The 17,773-nt window shown below is 42.4% G+C and overlaps 1 protein-coding gene across 1 annotated transcript; it reads right to left on the bottom strand.

Annotated features, from left to right (window-relative positions):
• Positions 1-14,004: 14,004 nt before the first annotated feature.
• LOC121556814 (noggin-3-like) lies at positions 14,005-15,511 on the bottom strand. Its single transcript, XM_041870720.1, has one exon. The coding sequence runs from the start codon at positions 15,055-15,057 to the stop codon at positions 14,389-14,391; it is 669 nt and encodes a 222-aa protein (XP_041726654.1). The 5' UTR covers positions 15,058-15,511; the 3' UTR covers positions 14,005-14,388.
• Between the last annotated feature and the right edge of the window lie 2,262 nt (positions 15,512-17,773).

Genomic DNA, 17,773 nt, shown 5'->3' with positions numbered 1-17,773 from the left:
ACTAGACCTTAGTGCTGCCTTTGACACCATCGATCACCACATTCTTTTGGAGAGACTGGAAACCCAAATTGGTCTACACGGACAAGTTCTGGCCTGGTTTAGATCCTACCTGTCGGAAAGATATCAGTTTGTCTCTGTGAATGGTCTGTCCTCCGACAAATCAACTGTACATTTCGGTGTTCCTCAAGGTTCCGTTTTAGGACCACTATTGTTTTCACTATATATTTTACCTCTTGGGGATGTTATTCGAAAACATAATGTTAACTTTCACTGCTATGCGGATGACACACAGCTGTACATTTCAATGAAGCATGGTGAAGCCCCAAAATTGCCCTCGCTAGAAGCCTGTGTTTCAGACATAAGGAAGTGGATGGCTGAAAACTTTTTACTTTTAAACTCGGACAAAACAGAGATGCTTGTTCTAGGTCCCAAGAAACAAAGAGATCTTCTGTTAAATCTGACAATTCATCTTGATGGTTGTAAAGTCGTCTCAAATAAAACTGTGAAGGACCTAGGCGTTACTCTTGACCCTGATCTCTCTTTTGACGAACATATCAAGACTGTTTCAAGGACAGCTTTTTCCATCTACGTAACATTGCAAAAATCAGAAATTTTCTGTCCAAAAATGATGCAGAAAAATTAATCCATGCATTTGTTACTTCTAGATTAGACTACTGCAATGCTCTATTTTCCGAAGCTACCCGGATAAAGCACTAAATAAACTTCAGTTAGTGCTAAATACGGCTGCTAGAATCCTGACTAGAACCAAGAAATTTGATCATATTACTCCAGTGCTAGCTTCCCTACACTGGCTTCCTGTTAAGGCAAGGGCTGATTTCAAGGTTTTACTGTTAACCTATAAAGCGTTACATGGGCTTGCTCCTACCTATCTTTCCGAGTTGGTCCTGCCGTACATACCAATACGTACGCTACGGTCACAAGACGCAGGCCTCCTAATTGTCCCTAGAATTTCTAAGCAAACAGCGGGAGGCAGGGCTTTCTCCTATAGATCTCCATTTTTATGGAACAGTCTGCCTACCCATGTGAGAGACGCAGACTCGGTCTCAACCTTTAAGTCTTTACTGAAGACTTATCTCTTCAGTAGGTCATATGATTGAGTGTAGTCTGGCCCAGGAGTGTGAAGGTGAACGGAAAGGCTGGAGCAACGAACAGCCCTTGCTGTCTCTGCCGGGCCGGTTCCCCTCTCCACTGGGGTTCTCTGCCTCTAACCCTGTTGCAGGGGCTGAGTCACTGGCTTGCTGGTGCTCTTTCATGCCGTCCCTGGGAGGGGTGCGTCACTTGAGTGGGTTGAGTTACTGACGTGATCTTCCTGTCTGGGTTGGCGCCCCCCTTGGTTTGTGCTGTGGTGGAGACCTCTGTGGGCTATACTCGGCCTTGTCTCAGGATTGTAAGTTGGTGGTTGGGGATATCCCTCTAGTGGTGCGGGGCTGTGCTTTGGCGGAGTGGGTGGGGTTATATCCTTCCTGTTTGGCCCTGTCCGGGGTTTCTTCGGATGGGGCCACAGTGTCTCCGGGACCGCTCCTGTCTCAGCCTCCAGTATTTATGCTGCAGTAGTTTATGTGTCGGGGGGCTGGGGTTAGTTGGTTATACCTGGAGTACTTCTCCTGTCTTATCCAGTGTCCTGTGTGAATTTAAGTATGCTCTCTCTAATTCTCTCGTTCTCTCTTTCTCTCTGAGAACCTGAGCCCTAGGACCATACGTCAGGACTACCGGGCATGATGACACCTTGCTGTCCCCAGTCCGCCTGGCCTTGCTGCTATTCCAGTTTCAACTGTTCTGCCTGCGGCTACGAAACCCCCTACCTGTCCCAGACCTGCTGTTTTCAACTCTAAATGATCGGCTATGAAAAGCCAACTGAGAGACCTGAGCCCTAGGACCATACGTCGGGACTACCGGCCGTGGTGACTCCTTGCTGTCCCCAGTCCGCCTGGCCTTGCTGCTATTCCAGTTTAAACTGTTCTGCCTGCGGTTATGGAACCCCTACCTGTCCCAGACCTGCTGTTTTAAACTCTAATGATCGGCTATGAAAAGCCAACTGAGATTTATTCCTGATTATTATTTGACCATGCTTGTCACTTATGAACATTTTTGAACATCTTGGCATGGTTCTGTTATAATCTCCACCCGGCACAGCCAGAAGAGGACTGGCCACCCCTCATAGCCTGGTTCCTCTCTAGGTTTCTTCCTAGGTTTTGCCTTTCTAGGGAGTTTTTCCTAGCCACCGTGCTTCTACACCTGCATTACTAGCTGTTTGGGGTTTTAGGCTGGGTTTCTGTACAGCACTTCGAGATATTAGCTGATGTAAGAAGGGCTATATAAAATAAAATTGATTGATTGATTGACTGATCTCTACTTTCCAGTGCAGGAGGGAGAACAGAGGAAGGAGGAGTATCTCCCAGAGTTATCCACATTATGTTCCAGTCACAATTCAATAGACAGAGTCGGAAGAGTTGCACTACTGTTAGTGGGGAAGTAACAGTGGCCGCTTTGACCAAAGAGAGGGAAATGATTCCACCAAAGCCCTAATGAGCACATAAACACTGCTTAGCATGCAATGACGGAGGCTCAGGCTTCGAGCCTGAGCTGATGGCGGAGGAGTAAAACTCATCAGCAACGGACCCTTTCTTACACAGCTGAAATAAAATGGCCTACATTAGTCCAGTTAGGCTACAGTCTCAGGGCAATCTTGAAGACTTGTGTGTGGCAATCACGGTGTGGACTACTTTAGAGGAGGAATGGTAATACAAACAACTTCAGACAACATAGTCTTAATTAGCTTCAAGCTGGTCGATCAAACACGAACCCCAACGGGAGAAAACCTTGTTTCCAAGGCTGTCGCCATGGCTTGTGCAAAGACGTTTAGGAAAGGAGATCAGGACGTGACGACTCAGCGGACCTGAGAACACACAGCTTCACAGAGGCGCCAGGTTGTAATTAACACTTTGCAGATTGCGTTTACAGGACTGACATGGGCTGTCCCACTTTTATTACCCCCTGGGTTTTACTCCTGCCTTCAAGGGGGAAAACATTCTCTGTTTGATGGTGTCCTATGTGAAACCTCTGGACAGCTTGGATGGTGTTGCTGGCACAAGTCAACTGATTCTCATTACCACTCATTTCTCTTAGTCAAGGATCATGAGAATATCACTGGCACGCTCTCACACTGAGGGGAGACACTGGAGTTTGACAACCTTTATCTATTTTTATCTCCTTATCTGTGGTCCTCGTTAGTTTATTTGGCCTCATGCTGTCATTCTAACAGACTTGTTCGAGCAGCAATGAGACCAATCCATGTCTTGGCAGTGGGCAGGCAGGCAGCTAGGAGGCTGGTGGAAGCGCTGATATAATTGCAGTGTAATAATTTTCATGCAGCTCATCATTCTCCCTCCAGAATGCACACACACACACACACACCCACACCCCCACACACACACACACACACACACACACTGGGCTTCAAGTTAACATTCCAGCATAATAAAGCGGCCGGTGTAAATCTACAAATACGCTCGGCACACTGACCTGAGAGTGTGAGATCCACCTCATTCAGCTCTCCTCAAACAAGCCACTCAGTCTGGAGTTCCTAAACCTGGGCGCAAACACAACACTTAAGACAGACTAATGAAAGTCTCTGACGCCATGCAGGGGATCTATGACTGCCACACACACACATCCTGTCCTGTCCTGTTGATTGGGCCAGTAGCCGACATTGTTGGGGAGTGTGAGGTGTGCATTAAATCCCTCCTGGAAACACTAAATTAATGTGCCCCTACTGAGCCCTCACTAGGGATGCTGATGGAGTGAGCTAACGGGGTTTTGTCTACCATCAGAGAGAAACAGATCATTCACTAAAATGAGGGCACATTATCCTCTGTACTAGTCTTTGCTATATGACATAACTTCCTCAATACACTATAGTATTGGTCATGTGGCCCATAGTTGTGATAACCTACTAAAGCATTTTAACATGTCTCTTAAAAAATGGGCCTTACCATAGCGCCAAATCCTAACTTTCAATACACCTATAAAAGTGGAACTGTTGCATAATTATGCACTGTTGCCAATGGGTAAAAGGTGTAGTTCTTTTAAAATAAAACTTTTGTAATGTGTATAAAAGTATGATACGTGTGAGTATAAAAGTTATACTTTTAAACCTGAATGTCAGGTTTAAATGAGGAACATTCTGAGATGAGGAGCTGTGGGAATAACGTCTGCTTTGATTTATGCCACTAGATGGCATATATGCATTGAAATAATGAGCACTTCAGAGAAGTAAGAAAGAGCATTGTGTAAGATTGCCTCATTAATGATGCAGAAATCCTGATAATGAACTTATTTCTGATGATCTGACCAGGACAGCACCCTTACTGACTAAAGATACAATAAAATAATCCTTCTATCATATCGTCCAGCTGATTAGAAGACATCTCACATACTATTTTGCAGAGAAATACCATTGGGTCTAGTACTGACTTTCAACTATAGCAAAAACTACTGGGCTAAATCTGAGAAGCTATAGATCAGAACACTGGGACTGTTCAGTCTTAATGGGGAAAAGTCTGGCTGGATTTCACATCCACCTCACAAAGCCACGCTGCTGTCTTAAACACTTCACACTGAATTAGATTGAAGTGAAAACCCACTCTTCGGAGAGAGGGGTGCTTCTTTCCACTCCAGGCCTGGGTGATAAATCTAAAGCCCCCTGCTTCTCTTGCTCCTCTCTTTTTATAAGCCTTTTACTTCTCCCTGTTCAAGCATTTACTGCAACGATAACTGTGATGATGAAGAACACCTTTTTCCAACGTATCCTCACTATTCTTTCTTTCAGAAGCAGGCCTACTGCCCTGAATGACCTCTCCATTCTTATTATGCTAAAGAAAACCAGACAGAGATTGGCTGGCGACAAATTGTTTGTGCCAATGATCTAATCATGCACCGAAACCCTCATTAATCTATAACTTGACATAAGATGTAAATGAGTGGCATGACTGACAAACTCCCTCCATTGTTAATTAACTCTAAATGAGTTCGGTCCAGGACAGCAGTGCCATTTATAACGATGTCAGCTAAGTCAATGCACGCTGATTTATTATCTTGCAGTTCTATGCACATGAATAAGCCCCGAGTGTCACAATGACTTACAAATTGGAAATAGGTAACGAACAGGACCCTGATTGGCATGACAACAGTGGGAGCCATGCAGATTTTCTATTGGATTAGTGCAAACCTTGAACGCTGTCTATTGGTCAAGCAGGAACCCCACAGGCTTCTCTTTCACTGAGCAAGAAACCCATTTGGTCCTAAATCTGACTTGGTACGAATGTAATGGTACATAAAAATGTGATGAGTTCGCCAAACCAATTGAACAGATCAATGGGAGTATGCTTATGAAAGCTCGAGATAAAACGATGAACTTCTTTTCAGAACGATCTGTCATCCTTCATGAGAATCAAGCCTTTTCTGAGGTAATGTGACCTATTTCAAGGACTGGTTGATCTTAACCACATGAGAACAGTGTTCACAAAGTTTCGTCCTGAAAGTCAATGACCGACCAGACTGACTCTCAAAGAAAATCCAGTCCAACTTTCGTATCTGATCAAAGTCAGCAAGGCCTCTCTCAATGCACTATTCAACAGTGTGGCAAATCGATAAATAAACCTGAGAGTGCCGGTTGGCTTCGTAATGCAGGGTGGCAGAATGATAGCTTGCTGCAGAGACTTGGCACGCACACAGGAGTGGGTAAACTTGAATGTGGTGGGGTTCGGGACGTGCCACGGAGGGGGTGGTTAGGGGGAACAGGGAGACACAGGAGAGGAATGATGGACGGCTCACACGCCAGCCATTGTGAGAAAATTATAGCGAGGTGCCGCCAACTGAGGCAGCGTGGCGGCTGGCCAAAGGCCCGGGAGAACAAAGGCCCAGGATCCCTGTGTGTGAGTGAGCGCCGGCCTGCCCACAGAGCCTCAAACGTTCATATTTACATGTGATGCTGAAGAGTTAATTGCAGTGAATTCCTGCACTGGGTGCAAAGTGGGGGCTGTTGTGTTTTATTTTACATAACAAACACGTTGTTTCTAAGCACCCTTTTCTGCTTCCAAGGCTCCCTGAAAGAAAAAATGCAAAAGTGTATTTGAGCACTTGGTATTCAAGAGAGCTTGATTGTAACTTCGATATAATGCACCCAAGGCAAAAAAACAACCTTATAATTAATCACTCAAATTGTGAAAAATGTGTTGTGATTCAGTGGAGAATATAAAAAGTGTGCTGAAAACCATGCTTATAATACAGCATAACAAGATTTGGAGAATGGATTTGGAAGGAATAAAAAAAAATAAAAAAAAGGATAGGGAAACAAACAACTAATTGAAGTTTCCATTTCATGAATGTGTTTGGCATGTGTTGAACGTTTTAGGTTTGATACTAATCAGCAGTGGCTCCTTGGGGAAAACATTCATACTCCATACATTCCTCAGATTATACTGTGATAATGGAAAATCCTTTCTATTTGATTCATAAGTTCACAGAAATGTTGCTGCTGTATATGTTTTCAATAGCTGGAGGGCTAGGGGGCCCCATTAACAAACCTCATCTTCACAGTGGTTGATGGACAAAGGCCAAAATTTGTCAGGGTTGCTACGGTTCCTGATATTTCGTAAACGAGCAGTGCCCTCTCGCCTCAGACTTGGCTATGCTATTCCTAGCACATCAAAGTAGAGCTGACCTTGCATACCAGATGAGGTTTGGATTAATGGGCTTGGGATATCAAACCACCACATCACCCCCACGAACCATCAAAACCCAGTCAAAGACATTCACAGAGGATTTTTTTTTTTTTAAATCAACATCAACCTATCCATGTGTCTCATCCAAACAGGACAGGGCTAAGCAACAAGAGAGGATATTTCAAAAGCCTCCAATTATATGATGTGTGGGAGCGTACAACGAACTGGGCCATAGGCCAAACGGCATCCTTTACCAAACAAATAAAACGTTTGACAGGACATGTCAGCCTTTCAAAGCATTCCGCTGCAAAATGCAGCTCATCATAATTCCTAAGGTTCAAATGCCCATTGCAGTCAATTAAAGACCATTTTAAGTTAAGGTGTGTTAATGACAAACTACACGTTTGTTGGTTTTAATCACCAATTGCATGTGGGTACAAGTCAAAAACAGGGAACCAGATTCAAATTGATGAACTTGCCCTGCTGTACGGTAAGCAGGCATCCAACTGTTCTCATCCGCCAGTGAACACCTGTCTTTATACAGAGTAGGTTTGATTTCCAGAGGCCTTTAATACTAGCTCTACTAGCTCAGCTGGGCGTCTGGGCTGCCATTGAGCAAGGCCTTAATATTTCACCATATTGACAGATGTGTGCAAGAGCATCTGTCAGGTCATTAAAAGGAGGGTTGTCCTACACTGACAGACTGGAGATGAGCTGCATCTGAGACAGGATAGGTCAAATAAGATGTATTTAGTACAAACCTATCATCCTGTGCGGTTTAACTAGTACATGACTACAATATAGACTACAGTATATGCTGAGCTGAGAGTGATATGACTACAATGCATTATGAAATGATGTCAAGGACGTAGACCAAGCCCTAGACTGACTAGAATACATTTACAACTATGACATGTTCTGAATAATTCACTTCGTACATGAATTCCATAGTTATGACATATTGGATGACAAAAGAAAGTAGCTGCCAGCATATCACCTCCCGACCACAGGTTTAAATAAATGTACATGGATGCCTTTTATTCTGATAAGCTGAAACATATGTTTCAGGTATCCTATTTCAAAAAGCTCTCTCTGATACCTTGAAGGTGATGGACGGTTGAATATACAAGTGTAATTTTGTATCAAGGCCAAAGCATTTCAGAGATGTGTAAACCCTATGATGATTTCTGAGGCCAGCTCCAACACCTTCTTCCACAAAGTTCGGAAAGATGTCAAGAAACATAGGCTTTGCCAACATTTGAGTCCTTACAACTGATCTCTAACTTCCATCATTCATCTGATACTAGTAATAGTATTGTATGTAAAGCGAATCTTGGCTCAGAATTTTTCATTACAGGAGAATGATATACTGCTCATGCATATAAATCAAAGCAATACAACTCCTTTTATGTCCTCAAAAAAGGTCAAAGTGTAGATCAACAAAGCTTTGAACTTTGTGGCAGTTATTAAATACATTTGTTGTGAGTTAGTGATAATTTAAACTTGAACCAAGAACGTATGTCATCCCATGTTGGAAAAGGAAACTATTTGACTGAAAGCATAGTCCTCCTATGTGAAAAGTAATAAAACAAAAGCATAATTCACCTTATTGCTCTTATACACCTATCAAAAAGATAAGAAATGTTGATGTCAAAATGATAATAATTTATGGACCAGCCAACCTTCATTTTAATGATATAGCTAGAAGTTAGCGTAATCTTTGCTCAATTAGTGAGCCACTCAATGAATTATCTATCTAGTTTTCCTATACATCAGGCATAAACGAGTTGAGTCTGTTAATCATCATTTTATTATGGTTGGCATAATTATCTAGGAGACGCTGCTTTGATTAGGCAACTATCTGAAACCTTTAGGGGAATTTAATCAGCCACAAATCTTGGCTCAAACGTGTCTGCACGAAGCCTTGCAACAACAAAAAATAAGTTGATTAAGCAAAAAAAAAGAAACAAAGAAAGAAAAGCAATAGAAACAACCCATAGCTAAAAATATCATTATGTTTATGGATTGCTAGTGGCTAAAAGCATTACATTGTTGTGTATCTCAGACTTCAGAGATCTCTGGCCATGGAGCCTGGGTCTTTTGAGGCAAAGCATGCTGTGTTGAGGGAGCACTAAAAGCCAGCTCACGGTGACGGGGGGCATTAGTTGCCCTGCAACCTCCAGTCTGCAGCTGGTATTAGCAGGCATCAAGCGCTCTGTCAACACCTATTACTCCACATACAAACCTTCTGACTGGCATCAGCACTTTCCTACAGCTCTAAGACACAACCAGAGGAAAGAAAAATATATGAAGTTTAATATAAAAATCTTACCCCAAAGTGATGACGTGGTTGGTCAAATGAATCAAAGTGAAATCACATTTTAAAAGGAAATGGTCTATATTACACAATGAGGAAATATTTCGGGAGAAAATATAAAATGACATTTTACACTTGTCATTACAAATGTAGGACCTTCATTTGATCACACTTTTGTTGATGAGAGTTTTCCTGCAAGGCAGGAAATACAAACTTGTAGTGTAGTTTAGTTAGGCTTCTAAAGTTTATAATTTCTACTTAGAAATTTCAGACTTGATTTGCCCTAACAAAAAATGTATCAACCCCTACAAAAATGTCCTTTAATTATAATCCACATAATAATTCACATTTCCTGTTGCTGCAGGATTATTTTCCTGCTGTAGGAGACTGGCTTAAATTAAGATCCTACATCTGTAAATGTGTAGCAAAATAGAAAGACTGCAAAGGCTGTTTAGACTTGATTTGTTTGCTTTGTTCTGTCGCTGTGTATCTTGCTTGACAATGTCTTACACTGACCCTATCCATATTAAATCTATATTCATTATAAAGTGTTGGAATATAATAGAAACAAATAAGTATATTTGATATCTACTATCTGAGTAAAAGTAAAATGAGTTTATTCATATTTAACAACTGTTCCAGGCCAGCTGTTACCGAGTAGACACTGTAATACCCTGTCTACTTAAATACCCCACAATGACACACAAAACCTGAAATAGGTGTTCACTTTACATATCTTGTAAACTGAGGCTTGACAGTCATAGGCATTATAACCACATGAGATTAAGTTCCATGGAAAAGTCAATTGGGTCAGTGTCAGTCAAAATCTTAATTGTTCAATGACAATATACTGTATATGATCATGCATCTGGAGCTCTATCTCCATGTTGATTCAGCCCAGATTGTGTAGATATGAGAACCCTTGACTGGATTCTATTCACTCATAAGTAAACCTCGGAGACCAACAGAAATTGGGCAAAAAAGTATGGTAGCGTTCCCCTCCTCAGACGTTGCACACATCAACCAATGGTTGCAAGCCACGTCATTGACTGTGCCATCGGGCACCAGATTGCTATAACATATGCACTGGCGTAGCGGAACCCCCCGCAGCCCCCACAAGGCGGAGGGGCCCACGAACTATGGGGTCCCACCAATGTCTACATTTTAAAACATTTTTTAATAAATAATTTTGACAGTAACCCTCCTTTTTAATTTCCACATGTAGCAAGTGAAGTGTTTGTGTTGTCCAATCTACATGGTAGTAGGAGAGGCAGACAGACAATATAGTTGTCATGCATCTAATTAGCCTATTTCTCAGCGCCGGCGGCTGCCCACCTCGGCCTCCTCACCTAATTGGCTATCATGTTTTTAAAAAGTTTGGTGAATCAGGTGGGACTCGGATGGAGAGTGAGTGAGTTGTTCACGATGGATAAACATAAGGCAAGAACAAGCGGTGCGCAAAAAATAAGTATACAATCATTATCTGATCAAGCTCGTGCCAAATTACCCATGATAACCACATCAGCAAAGCTACCACCTCATCCTCAACTGACGAAACACCATCGCAGGTGGAAGCTAGTAGGCCTACTTATGCAGCAGCTAGCACTAGCAGCCTTCCAGTCCCGACCATGACCTCGCTGCCCAGCCCGGCAATGACAGTGGCCTTGCTCCTCCTCTTCTTCCTCCCCTCCAGAACAGTGACAGTTCCTCTAGTGAGAGTGCCGCCCTCCTTCTCCTCCTCTCTAGAAAACCAAGCTGATGACTGCCAGAGACCAAGCGGCCTCATGAGAGCGACCCCCCTTCTGTGAACACTGGTAAGCCTATGAGTGATGAGATGGATAGCCCCGACAGTGTGGAGTCTGAGTTCCAATGTGTAATATAAATAGACTATCAGCTAAATATTGTATATAGCTATCGATAGGCTAGTAGGCTAGACTGCATTATGAAACAATCCCTAGTAATCTATTGTTTTGACAGTGGATTGATTGTATTATTACTTTTTTGCATTAATAGACTGGTTTTACACAGCACAAACTTTCTATCCAAGCTGTGAGAGAGCGCAAGGATGGCTAAGGTAGGCTATTGCCTACAGGACATTTGTATATATAAAAAATATATATTGGTTACGGATTAGTATGCTGTTGTATCAGAAATGTATTTTACAATCTGCAATGTTTGAATTTCCCACTTTAATTACTGAACAAGTAAATACATTATTGCCGCCAGCCAGCATTTTAAATAGCAGCATTGCAACACTGTTGGCCTATAGCTTCGTGAAACAAATGTAGGCTTAACATGAAAAAATGACCAAATAAAACATGTAACCATTAAAGCAAAGATTTAGGCTACTACAAGCACTAGCACCACATCATCTGATAGCCTATCGATAGGCAGCCACGGACTGCGATCACTGGTACCTAAAATACCTACCCAGGCATTGTAAGATATGGCATGCGTCCCATAGTGTGCAACTGCAGCCCGCAATTCGGGTCGTTCCTACATGTGGGCATTCCTGAAAACAGTGCCCGACAGGTGGGGGTGAAGGACACTGTCACCTCCGCCTCCTGCTAGCACAGCAGGCGGGAGGCTGGAGCGACACCATGCGCTAACTAGCTAGCTTGCTAGTTAGCAACACCGTCTGCTAGTTTGCTAGTTAGTGACACTGTATGCTAGTTTGCTAGTTAACTAGCTAGCACATTGTGTTGCCCCTGCCTCCCGCCTGCTGTGTACTGGAGAAAACTGTGCCCGACAGATGGGGGCACACTGTCTACCGGTATTGCCCCCGCCTACCCGCTAGCTACTCCAGTACACAGCAGGCGGGGGCGACACCCTGTGCTTGCGACACCGTATGCTTGCTAGTTAGCTAGCTAGCACACAGTGTCGTCCCTGCCTTCCGCCTGCTGTGTACCGGAGTACTCCTTAGGACTAGCTGGCTATGCTAGCACACAGTGTCCTTCGCTACCGCCTGCCGTCGTTAACAGAACTGCAAGAAAACAGTGCCCGACAGGCGGGGGCGAAGGATACTCTACTGGTGTGTACTCGCTATAGCTAGCAACCGGTTTCACCTTCTTTCTCTTCTCTTCCCTTCCTTCTCTTCTTCTTCTTCTTCTGTGGGGTTTATCGGCGGTTGGCATCCAACGTTATTGTGCATTACCGCCATCGACTGTACTGGAGCGCCCCTGCCTCCCGCATATGTACTAGAATCATAGCTTAAAAATTGACCAATAGAAGTATAAAAAGAGGTTCCTGCAGATGTAGGAATTCCCACATGCAGTAACACCCCGAATTGCGGGCTGCAGTTGCACCCTTCTCCATACGTCGGCAACGCCTGGTCAATGGAACGTGCCCCTTGAATCTGAGGAGTACATTTAGAAACATCATAATAATAATAATAATAAGCCATTTAGCAGACGCTTTTATCCAAAGCGACTTACAGTCATGCGTGCATACATTATTTTTTATTTTTTTGTGTATGGGTGGTCCCGGGGATCGAACCCACTACCTTGGCGTTACAAGCGCCGTGCTCTACCTGGTCATCGGGTGATATCATTCTAATGCGTTGCGCCGCAAATGAATTACAAATTAAATGCAAATGACTACAGTCGTTACACTATCTGACATGAGACAATGGGTCAACCTGATGTGTGCTAGTATGAGATTTCCGTTATAACAAGCAATAAGGGTGGACTGCTGTGTTTATCCTGAACTGAGGGCAAAAATAGTGGGCTGATTTTGTCTCCTAGAAGCTGAAACCTTTTTCACCTGAGTTAGTAAACTTGATAAGGAACTAAATTAAAGCAGCCAAATACTATGAATCCTTGCACCCTGTTTAAATTTGACAAAAACATGACAAATGGAAATAACTTATATTTGTTCAACTTCAGGTGGAATATTGGCCTCTGCTTACTCCATTGCCATTCCGGAATTCCAGCTCCATTCTAGAGCTCACTCCTGCTGTGTTCCAAATGAGGAGGTGGGTGTTGGAACTGTCAACAGCTGCTGAAACTATGGATCAATAAATCAGTGTTACTTTATCGGCACGTACATTTCTAATGGGTTTGTAAGCTGATAACTGTGGTTTGATGGAGGACAGATGGTTTTACTATGATAGGGTAATTATTGGACTGGTCACTTGTCGATAAAACAAATATTAATGAAGGAAAATATAAACTCAATTTGAGACTTTGATATATTGTCCAAGGTCACCAAGCATCTTGTTCTCATCAATATTTTAGTTTCAGTTGCTGTGAAGCAAAAAAGTAAGACTGTAGAAAAAGCACAAAACTCAGGCAATCCTCAACCCTTATCCACTCCTGGGAACTCCAAGGTTTAACAAACAGATGAACAAGTACGTCTTGGCCCCAGCTCTATGAAAGTGTATGATTGTGTAAGTAAACTATCTGATGCGTAAAGTATTGTTAATCTACTGAGAGCCGCTCATAGATTACCCATGTATGACTTCGGTGCACGCTCCTTTACTGAGAGTCTCTTGAGCCAGACGGCTTACTTGCGCAAACTACGCGAGACTACTGAGAGCCTGAGTTAGAGTGAGCACACTGTAAACCCTAATTGTGACAGGTGACATTACATTTTAGTCATTTAGCAGACGCTCTTATCCAGAGCGACTTACAGTTAGTGAATACATATTTTTTTTATACTGGCCCCCCGTGGGAAACGAACCCACAACCCTGGCGTTGCAAACGCCATGCTCTATCAACTGAGCTACATCCCTGCCGGCCATTCCCTCCCCTACCCTGGACGACTTGTGCGCCGCCCATGAGTCTCCCGGTCGCGGCCGGCTGCGACAGAGCCTGGATTCGAACCAGGATCTCTAGTGGCACAGTTGGGCAGTGGGTTCAATGGGTTCACGGTGTGTTGAGTTGTCAGGTATAGGGGAGATACATATTTTTAAGACAAAATAGAGATTTCATTATTTCAGTGACATTTTATTATATGAATATAAAGAATAAATAGCAGTTCTCTTAATTTACATGATACATCGTTGAAATAGGCTACCGATATTCAGCTGTATATCAGCTGCAAGATAACATAATCCACATGAAATCTGAGGTCGATAGATGAGTTTTCCATAGTGGAAAAAAATATGTTTATAAAACGGCACCTATGCGCCATTGATCTTCAATATAAATACAAAAGATATAACCAATACTTTCCACAAATACTGTAGACTCTGGTTACACGTAATACTGACTTTTTACAAAACCTATATAATTGAATGGCACCTCATATACATAAAATACATTCCTACACTCTGTAGTGCATACAAAATTACAAAGTCATCATAATTTATACTTGAAAACAGTCATTTCAGTTCGAACAGGCGCATTTGCATTCGGTTATCATGGGGTATTGAACTGGTATCCAAGTACATTTGAGGCCCCCTTTCTTCTGTATACATCGCCATCTCAATATCGTAAAATGGGTCGAGTTTGCTGGTTTGCAGGCCATCCCCTCTGGAACCGAACATGATCTTTTGCTTTGACAGTTTCCCACTCTCACATAACGTGGCCAAAATCTGTTGCCGAGGTCGTTCCATGTATAAATGACGGGACAAAACGAGAATGACCACAGCCACTGCTGCAGCCTCCGTTTAAGTTTTTTACTGGGTTTGTGCTTCTTGCCAAACTGTACGTCAAAATCCATTGCTTTGATTTCATTCGGCATCGCTCCACTGGGCTTCTGTTGAATGTCCAAATCGTCAGGCTCATCGTTGCCAGTGTATGTATTCTGTGGTGGTGTAATAGACATAAAGCGACTATCAAAGTCCCCCAATACACTTTTCAGTTCGGTTTCATTGAGGTCCCTTTCTTTTGGGTCAAAGACAGGATCAGGGTCCTCTTTTAATTCCACAAGTGGCAAACTGTCACTCGGGATAGGACGGAGGAGGTAATAATGCTGGCATAGCCCTTCTTCTATTATAAATCCGAGGGACAACAACAGCAAGTACATTGCTACAAAATGCTGTGATTGATCCATGTCCGTTACGCACAATAAGACAGTATTATAGGATACAGCTAAACAGGTATGCCTAGGCTACTCTGCTGGGTACAGTTATGCCGGGTTCTTGCGGAGTGCGCACCGGCTTGAGTTACATCCAGCCAAACTTCACTTCTTGAGTGTTGGTGTCCTTAAAATTCAGACTGCTTACTCCATAGCAAACGATAATTGAATGAAGATGGTAAATATGAATAGTCTCTTTCGTAAAACAGCAGAATTCCGTGACAAATCTAGATATAGGCAGTTTTTCCCTTTTACGCACGAATTCAATATTTGTATGAAATGGCTCTGTGACAGCATCAGTGGCATCAGCGGTTCTCCCTCTTGTGCGCTTTGACGCGTGGTTCCAGTTTCAAGTCCTCGCCTCTGAGGATCGGCATGGTGTTTCGTTTTCTTTTGCAGGACGCTGAGAGAGTAACCTGCTCCCTCTGATATATCCTCACGGGTTGTGATGTAATTAATACATCCATCTGAATGTGGGTTTGTTGTAGGAGATCCCTGACACCTCCCTCAATCAAGAGGCGGGGATGGGTTGGGGAGAGGAGGGGTCCGTCAATTTGGATTCTGATCGCCCTCTGTCGGAATATCTGACTACTTTTTCTAATTTTCCATTGACAACTGCTAGAAGCGGTGAACAACAATTAGAACTGACTGTGAGAGGCCATTGCCACTACTATTTATATTACTAGGCCAACAGTTACTATTCATTTGAGAGGTTAGCCTACTGGCTACAAATACCGCTGCTGATAAAAAAAAAAAGGCTTACTAGGTTATAAAACAACAGGATATAGAGATTTGTCATGAGGAAAAACATGTTAAATACTCGATATAATAGCCTCCTTAAATGACACTCATGACACATACACTCTACTCAATAATACCAACACAAAATGCTTCAAATATTTGGAATTGTTGTGAGCAAGTAGAATGTAGGGAGAGTTCTTATAAAGAACATGACTGAACAAACATCTGTTTATTTTTCTAATGAAGAGTGTTCTCTTTGTTGGCAGGGACAATATTTCAGTGTGCAACCATGCCACAGGGAACCTCTCAATAAACCTTGGCCAAAATAACTCCCATATAAACAACTCTCACTAAGCAGCAGCCATGGAAAGTATCACAATTTGCAAACCTGTCTACCCTCAAATGCTTGGAGAATCATTAGTTTAAAATTATTTAATGGAAGAACTGACCGGCTGCTACATCACTTAGATAAATGCATCTCTGTTTCATTTTGAATTAGCTAATTCACACAAGCACCTCTGCGCACGACTCATTTAGTTTATGGTCAAATGATGGTGAAAAGTTTGGCAAAGGTCACGCTTATATTTTTCATCTGACCTGTATGCACCATAAACTATCGCTCAAAATGCTTGACAGACATGCTGTTGCAGTCCAGTGCATTCACATCTACACTATAGAGGAGGGAAGCTATGATCCACTATATTTTGTATTGAAAGCAAGATTGCGGTTTTACAGATGTTTAAAGCTTTGAAAATAACATCCAACTTTTGCTCCATGATATACATTACTGTACAGTACATGCATCTGAATTCTAGATCTTTATACAAGTAGCCAATATAACAATCAAAGTGGGTCTGATTTATGTCAGACTAAAACAACAATTGATCTGACTATTCAGGCATTCTTGGGCATTGACAATAAGGCATTGATAAGGCTTAACTTGTTGTGACAAATCCCCCTGTATCTGAATACCGGTGTTGAATTGCTGCAGCGATAATAGGTCAATACTGATGAATAGATACATAATCATCTACAAGCAATATATTACAATGATTATAACATTAAATGGTCTAGATACGTGGTAACACCTATGGAATACTTTAATCTATGCGGTGAAATTCATTGGAGAATACAGCTGTTTTAGAGCCAACAAAGTGACATTTCAATATGGTTCTCATTACATTATGGCCTTATTGCCAGCCCTCATTTCATGGTGAGTTGTTTTTGTTTCTTCTAATCCCTTCCTACTGTTTTATCACAGGAAAATTGTGATAGTTATATATTCACCTTGAAAAGACAGAATACTTTAGGCAGACGCCTGCTTAAGTGAAGAGTTTTTATTCAAGTAGGCTAAACCAAAGTCAATTTCCTTTGCTAGTAAAACAGCCAACATAATGATATTTTTTAGGGTCTGGTCCTTGAAAGGTACAAAGGTATTTCAACTTTTGCTTAAGGATATGCATTCAAAATGAATACCTTTAGGTTCTGCATAGGTCGTTGTACCCTTCCCTGCTGGTTTCTCCTTTAGTGAGGCAAACCAGACCCCTCTCTTGGCAGGCACCTTAAACATAGGTACCAAGAGAAGGCCCTCTCAGGTAAACCATTAAAACACACTAAGAGTGATTAAGACTGGAGAATGGACTGAGACTTTCCAGTGTCATTTCAACTTCGCTTTTATTGTGGTTGTCCCTTGTAGCTCAGTTGGTAGAGCATGGCGCTTGCAACGCCAGGGTTGTGGGTTCATTTCCCACGGGGGGCCAGTATGAAAATGTATGCACTCACTAACTGTAAGTCGCTCTGGATAAGAGCGTCTGCTAAATATGTAAAATGTTGTATTAAATGATTACTTTCTCCTATCAAGTTATTGAGATTTGTTATTAATATAATGGACATAGGCCAACAGTTTTTCCAGTTACTGCATTATTAGTTGAACTTTTACCTCAGTTGACTG

The sequence above is a fragment of the Coregonus clupeaformis genome, unplaced genomic scaffold (genome assembly GCF_020615455.1).
Source record: "Coregonus clupeaformis isolate EN_2021a unplaced genomic scaffold, ASM2061545v1 scaf4080, whole genome shotgun sequence".
Taxonomy (NCBI): Eukaryota; Metazoa; Chordata; class Actinopteri; order Salmoniformes; family Salmonidae; genus Coregonus; species Coregonus clupeaformis.
The sequence above is the reverse complement of the archived record's forward strand: the minus strand, read 5'-3'. Positions and strand labels throughout refer to the sequence as shown.